The sequence below is a fragment of the Ctenocephalides felis genome, unplaced genomic scaffold (assembly GCF_003426905.1).
Source record: "Ctenocephalides felis isolate EL2017-DRISC unplaced genomic scaffold, ASM342690v1 CF-g0.4_SCAFFOLD_01170, whole genome shotgun sequence".
Classification (NCBI taxonomy): Eukaryota; Metazoa; Arthropoda; class Insecta; order Siphonaptera; family Pulicidae; genus Ctenocephalides; species Ctenocephalides felis.
Genome location: NW_020537324.1, coordinates 79,382,394 through 79,390,143, shown reverse-complemented (window position 1 = coordinate 79,390,143; position 7,750 = coordinate 79,382,394). Strand labels below are relative to the sequence as shown.

The 7,750-nt window shown below is 33.2% G+C and overlaps 1 protein-coding gene across 1 annotated transcript; it reads left to right on the top strand.

Moving 5' to 3' along the window:
• The first annotated feature begins 6,163 nt into the window (after positions 1-6,163).
• LOC113368177 (pheromone-processing carboxypeptidase KEX1-like) lies at positions 6,164-7,722 on the top strand. The gene is made up of 3 exons (XM_026609744.1): positions 6,164-6,228; positions 6,907-7,042; positions 7,300-7,722. The coding sequence occupies exons 1-3, from the start codon at positions 6,179-6,181 to the stop codon at positions 7,669-7,671; spliced, it is 558 nt and encodes a 185-aa protein (XP_026465529.1). The 5' UTR covers positions 6,164-6,178; the 3' UTR covers positions 7,672-7,722.
• The last annotated feature ends 28 nt before the right edge of the window (positions 7,723-7,750 follow it).

Here is a 7,750-nt window from a genome sequence, read left to right as displayed (position 1 = left end):
TTCGGTAGCAGTGACAAGTCTGCTTTGGCAATCAGCGCGAGTAAGAAAGACGAAAGATAAGGTTTAGGGGTTGATAGAACGAGAGGCTATTGTAGTAGTGTAGTGCTGGTGAAGTGTCAAAGTGTTGAAGTGGATGACTGAGGATTTGTGTTATAGTTGGAAGTTAGTGCACGGAGTTGCGGATGGATGGATATGTTGTAATTGTCGGTAATTAGATAGGTTGCTGGATTCGAATTCGAAGATTTGATGAAAATAGTTTATACGATTGTTTTGTTGTAATCAGACTTATCAAAATATCATTACTACCTCATTATTAACTTTGTAGGGTAAGTTATAGTGTTGTGCCGAAAATCGAAATGAAAATTTTTATATATCTTTACGTTTCAAAGGTTTCTGAACATTTTGTCATACCTGAGAAAAAATGGATGTATGTGTGTGTGTGTGTGTGCGTGTATGTGTGTGTGTATGTGCGTGTATGTGTGTGTGTGCGGATACAATTTTCGTCGTCGACGATTTCGGGAGCACCTATCAACCGATTTGAATAATTCAAAAAACATTCGATTTGTATTGATAAGGAGACGTGCTGATTAGTTTTTGGCAAAGGCAGGTCTAGCAGTTCCGAAGATACGGGGCAAAAAGCAGTACGATTGCTTGGAAAAAAGTTGAAAATTTCCAAAATAGTTCAAAATAAATTTTTCTTCAATAGTTAGTTAGTTCTCTTAAAAATCTATTTTTTTCAGAGTAATTTTTTTTTTCAAAAATGTTAATCTTTAAAAAAAAATTTGATACGGGAAGTTCCAGCAATTTGCCTTAAGGCGCCTCACTAGTTGAAATTTTAATTAGGTAGTGGTGTATGGCATTGTGCCTTAAGGCAAATTGCTAGAACTTCCAATACCGTAACGAAATATTTGAGGAATATAAAATGTTTTCAAATAGATTTTTATTATAAATATTGAAACATTGTCTAATATTTATAAGGAATATATAAACTGAATTACAAAGTTAAAATTATTTATTTAAAGTATATAATTGAGCTTTAGAACTTTAGCCAGAATTAAAATTATAATCTGAATTATTTTCGATTACAAAAAAATTTAAAAAAAATAATAATATGTTTTTTCATTGTTTTGTCAACACAAGCAGAAAGTTTTCAGAATTATTCAAATCGGATGCTTAGTTCTCTCAAAAACTGACGTTTTTCCATATTTAGCTCGGTGTCTCCGAAACGGCTGGATCTACCTTTGCCAAAAACTAATAACCACTACTCCCCACCATTACGAACTGAATGTTTTTTAGATCATTCAAATCGTATGCTTAGTTCTCTCAAAAACTGCTATTTATGCATATTTAGTTCGGTGTCTCCGAAACGGCTGGATCTGCCTTTGCCAAAAACTAATCAGCACATCTCCTTACTAATAGAAATCGATTGCTTTTTTTAAAATCGGTCTATCCATACGCCTTCAAAACGTGAAGATGCAAGATATTTTATTTTCGATTTTTGGCCTATTATTTTAACTACGAGAAGTTAAAATGTGTATTATTCGACTACATGTTATTCGATATTCTCCGTAAAATGAACTATCGATTTTTTGATCGGATCAAAAATCGAATTTTGGCAGCTCAAAAACGACCAAATTTTGGGTAAAATTCGACTTGTTTAAAAAAAACGCCGTCATTTTGTCAATTTTTGATTTCTTTCTTTATCGTAGTTCATTTTACAGACCATATTATCTAGTTTAACGAGAATTTTTTTTTAAATTTCATCCACGTAGAAGGCCGGAATCACTGCAGCAGTGAAGGGCCTTATTTGTCGCGCCGTTGGAGATCGACGATAACTTAAAAAATATTTAATTTTTTTCTTCAAAATTTTACTATGTATTCTTAAACATGTATAAATATATTCCTAAAATTTTGAAATGATTGATAAAGTAGTTTTTTTCAATATAAATTCCCAAAAATCACATATTTTTATGGCAGTTACATTAGTTGTGCAACTAAATGACTTACATCACAACTTCTTGTTCTTACACATATAGTTTTTGGACTAATGACGAAGATATTTCTATAATTAATCGAGGAATTCAAGAGAATATTTCAATTTTATCCAATCATGTAATTAGTGAAAAAACTGCACATTTTATCAAATCCTTCATTCGAATTTACTAAATGGGAGTCCATCATTCCTCCTACTCTTTTGAGGGTGCCCAAGAAGAGGAGCCCCTCATCGTTCCGTGGCTCATTAGAGCGAGTGGCGTCGCGTGTCGCCGACGCGATTAACATCTCACAATCAGACCGACGACGACGATCCGATCTCTCTCTCTTCTCTCTATCTCGCACTTTCCCGATCTCTCTATTTCTCTTTTGCCGCTAACGATCGCTCTCTCTACCCTCTTCTGACACCTACTCTCTTGTAAGGGTTCGACCACACCGGTAAAAGTAAAACTTAAAACTAGTGGTGTATGGCATCGTGCCTTAAGGCAAATTGCTGGAACTTACCGTACCGTAATTAAATATTCGAGAAATTTTAAACGTTTTCAAATATATTAATACAAATACTGTAACTTTCATTATTTTTGCTATCTTGTTATATCTGAGCAAATCAAATGTAAATCATAAATCAATCAAATTCATCTCCAGAACATTAACGTTAGTCATTTCATTTCGAATTTAATTTAAAAAAAAATAGTTGCCTAATTTACACAAAATTGAATAAGTGCTCTGTATAGTCACAGTCTAAACGCATTTGCAAATAATTCTGTGCGACATTTTCACTTATACTGTGCTTAGCTTGGCGGCATTTTCACATTTTTCAATAGTTTTCACAAAATTGGATTCGGTGCTCCAATACATACATAAACAGTCTAAACGCACTTGGGTAAACATTTGCACCATAGTGGCGCTTAGACTGTGCTTAACCTGGGTAATTTTTTGAATTTTTAAACCAAAATTACAAAAATATTTTTAAAAAAAATATTAGAAACAAAATTTTTTTTCCGAAAGCAATTATTTTGTTGAAACAAGCAGAAAGTTCTTTGAATCATTTAAATCGGACGCTTAGTTTTCTCAAAAACTGCCATTTTTTTAACATTTAGCTCTGAATCTTCGAAATGGCGGGACCTGTCTTTGCCAAAAACTAATCACCTCTTCTCCCAATCATTACAAATTGAATGTTTTTTAGATCATTCAAATCCGATGCTCCGAACTCTCAAAAACTAGATTTCTATTTTCTGCACTCTTTGCTCCGTATCTCCGTAACGGCTGGACTTGCCTTTGTCAAAAACTAATCAGCACAACTCGCTATCAATAGGGATCAAATTCAAGGATTCAAATCGGTTGATCCGTGCGCCCGAAAACGTGGACGAAAAAATGCGGACAACGCACACACACACATCCATTTTTTTCTGAGGTATGCCAGTAAAATGTTCAGAAACCTTCAAAACGTCGAGAAATGCAAAAATGTTCATTTTCGATGTTTGGCCCATTACTATAACTCCTCTACAAGAAGTTAGCAAAAATGCAATTCTTGGACCGATTCTGCCGCATAACAGAAAAATGTTATGGCAAGGCCATGTAATGAAGAATTTTCCATACTAAATATTGATAAAAGCCATGCATTTAGATAGAAAACATAACCTAGAAACCGCACATTACATAACAGGGTCTTTCTGACTCAGCTCCATAACATACGAGTGACGTTACAGTTTATGTGTAAAGCAAATACATGACATTATGACAGTGTTCTCTGTTACATCTAATTATCAAAATATCGCTTGTATCTTTCGTGATTGAATGTTGAGCTGTATTGGATGTATCATCGAGTGAAACATCCCATTCAGCATCCCAATATACAATATTTATTTTTATACTACGGATACAGGATTAAATTTAATAATTACAGAAAATAAATTATCTTAATTGAATTAATTACAGTAAAATACAACTATTAAACAATATTAAGCCTAACATTAGTATTATCTAATACAATAAGTTGAAGAAATTTTTTTTTATAAAATTCAAATAGTTTAATTAGGGCTTGTAGATCTTGAGATTCTTCTTATGGTAAAAAAAATCCTTTAAAGATCCGTTATGCAATTTGAATTTAAGTCTCATGTCTGGAAAATAATAATTAAGAGCAGTACCAAAAAAGAATATATAATATGAAAATAATTATAATGATAAAACACTTGAAGTAGAAAAATGTTAAAATAATTTAGAATAAAAATTAGAAAAAGTATGCAAAAGGGAAAAATTAATTGTAATTGTTGGAAAAAAGTATCAATTATTATCAGTAGGCATTTCATTATCAAAATAATGTTTGATACCGAAATTGGCAAACTTAGAAGTATCGTAGAAACTTTGAGCTTTTAAATGTTTAACAATGGTATTATGAAATTGACGATCATTCAGTTTCCTAATATGTAGTGGGAGTCGATTAAAAAGCTGTACTCCTCTTCCATATAAGCATATCAGCAGTAATTATATTGTGGACACCAAATAACATACATCATAGCCATAGACGCTTTACTGTAACGTCACTTGCTGAGCGAACGTTGCCGACAATCGCGGACGTTCCCGATTGAATAAATCACAGTGTGGGAGTCGTAATGATTATGATAATATATTAAATTAGAAACTCCCAACATAAAAAAATAATATAAATTTATTAATTATAAAAATATTTCGATATCAAAAATATACATGACATGTACAATTGTTTTTTACAAATCCAACCCAGCCTGCTTGATATCCCCACAACAGTGACGTCACAGTCCCTTCTATGTTTGTCCATATAGTGTAATGTCTATGATCACAGTACATACGACATATTAACAACCAACTATCGAATTATGTTAGTATGTGTCCCTGCCCTTATCCTCGTCTATTAAACGACCCCCACGAGATCGGTGGAAACGAGGCGCGAGTGCCTGTTCGCGACCGCAATGCTGTCCTTAATGCCTCTTTGTGAGAAAGGAAAAGGGGATGGATGTTCTATGTAGATGCAAAGTGTGAGATGTGAGATGTGAGATGTTGTACACCTGGATTACCATCAGGTGGTGGACGTGTTGATATATGGGTTTATAATGATGGGTACAAATTGCTAATAAGGAGAACCCGCGCGTTGCTCGTCTCGGATTTTAATGAATCTTGGCACAATGGTAGATTTGATGCCCAAACTGACCGTGGTAAAATATTAGATGCCTATGTAAAGCGATTTAATTATAAAAATTAATTAAAGTTTGCATTTTAGCAGCGCGCGTCATGCATAGCTTGCAATGCTTTTCCTTATCAATAGCAGATTGGCCTAGTGGCTATCGTTGTGAAATTCTAATTTTTGCTCCGGAGTTCAATTTCTAATTCATGTATAATATTTTTTTATTATTTTTGTTTGAAATTTATAATTTCACGTGTTAAATTTCACGTGTTATTAAAACATTATAAAAACTTATTCTCCTTATAAGAATAATAATAGATGTATGCTCGGATAAGCATTTTCTCTTACTTTACCATATAATATGATGCAATTTGTTTTGAAAGTTTATAATCTGTGAATTACAAATTTTTAGTTCTAGCTTTTTATGTTATTTAAGGAAAGCAGTGGCGGGTGTCTATTAATCACGTGAGACTTTTAGGGAATAGTGGGGTTTGACAAAAAATCACGAAACATCACGCGGGGGGTCTAGTAAGATGTAACTTGTATTTATTTTTAATCTGAGTTTTTAAAACCTAACACATTAGAAAAAATATTACGATTTTTTCATAAATTCGAAAACATTGTTCGTAACTAAAAATACACGCGATTTTTGATGGGACAGAGGGGATAATTTTAAATATTGACGTATCACCAAGGAAGTCCAAAAATCCCTAAAAAATCGATCAAGTGATTAATGAATGGACGTCTTCTAAGATGATAGATGATGCTTAAAAATTAACCGAATTAAAAGGAAAATGTGTATAAAAATGATACTATTTTTGTAAGAAATTTTATTTAGTACATATTTATATCACTTTTTAAATTTTTTTTACCGCGAGTGGATTTATAATAATCTTAGAAAAAGTATTACTTGACGTAAAACGTACAGGACACACTTGATTAGACATCAAAATTCGGTATAAATTGTTAATATTTTGTAAATAATTAAATGTGAACTATAATTTTTGTTACAGATTTTAAAGCACCATGACAAAGTTCGAAACATTCGTCTTGCCTGATTTTCCTTCAACATTAAGGTAATTTTTATAATGTAATATATCATAATTATTTATTTTTTTGTATACGAAAATATATTCTGAAATTATTAATGACTAATATACATATTCAGGGCGCCCCGGAACTCAACGTCAAAAATTAGAAAATATATTTAGCTCGCGTTGTTTGGAACGTATGAGCTTTTAAATGCAACCTAGAGCTTTGGTGAACTTATGACCACTTTTCTGCTATTGTGGTTAAATTTTATTAATTTTTATCATTACACGTAATCGTGAATAACATTTTTAGGACCACAGTCAAGAATAATGACACAATGCCTCCAAGTTATCGAGAATTAAGACATTTTGTTGAACAATGAATTTATTTTTTTAAGTCGGTCCTGAGTTGAGAAGTCACTCCTTTAAAAAATGTACTAAAGTGTGTTGATAAGTTTCATCAAAAGCTGGCATATTTTTAACTGTGGTCCTACAAATATTATTTCACTGTTGATAAAAGTAAATCGCAATAATTTCACCAAAATTTTAGCTAGGTGGCGCTTAAATGCTTAAAAATTTCAAACAACTTGCGCTTGAGACAGTTTTTTTAGAACAGTTACTGCCCTTACTATCACCTCGTTTCGCTCTGACGTTGAGTTCTGGAACACCCTATATATATATATATATATATATATATATATATAATATTTTTTTCTCCATCAGTTCAATCCCGGATCGAGTGGCCGTCATAGGAGTAATCGGAAAATCTTCTCAAAGAGCATTACCATGGGGCGACAAAGGAGCACCTTTGAGTGTGCCCCCGAACGGGTCACATTATCCGAAGACGCCGAACAGCCAAGTAAGTCATTGTTGAAAATCTTTTCTAGATTGAGAAAATGATATTTCTGATAATATTGGCGAGGAAAAGGATGACGATGAATTATAAAAATCGACATCATATTACTCTCGATTAAGTTTGAAATTGATGGGTTGATTGGTTTTCGCAATATTTAAGAAAAATATAAAAAATTGAGAAAAAAATCTGAACACTAGTGGTTCCATTATTTAACAATTTTATTCTTTTGCCAATAATCTTTCACATATATTTTTCCCCAGTACAATATAACCGGTTACTACGACCACGACAGACGAGCAGTGTTTCTCCAACTATGTGGTCCCATGGACACCTCTCTCCTCCTGGACTGGCTCCAGAAGCGTTCAGAAGACGACAGCAAACTATCATCACCGAAGAAGACTAAAAATAAAACCACAACCACCAGCAAAGATATTGCCAAACATCTAGAAAATAAGTTGACTAAAATCGTGTCCGACGAAAAGGCCAAAAGTTGCGATGACGATGACAACAAGGAGCAGCAGAAGTCTGAAGATGATGGAGAGAAAAAGACTGAGGATGATGATAAAGGTGATGGTGATGATGATGGTGATGGTGATGAATCGTGTGCTGGTGGTGTTTTCAAGTACAGGTGATGCTAGTGATGTTAATGATGATGAGGAGGTTGGCGATGAAGAGGATGATGATGAGGCTGAGACGTTCTTGGATAGTTTG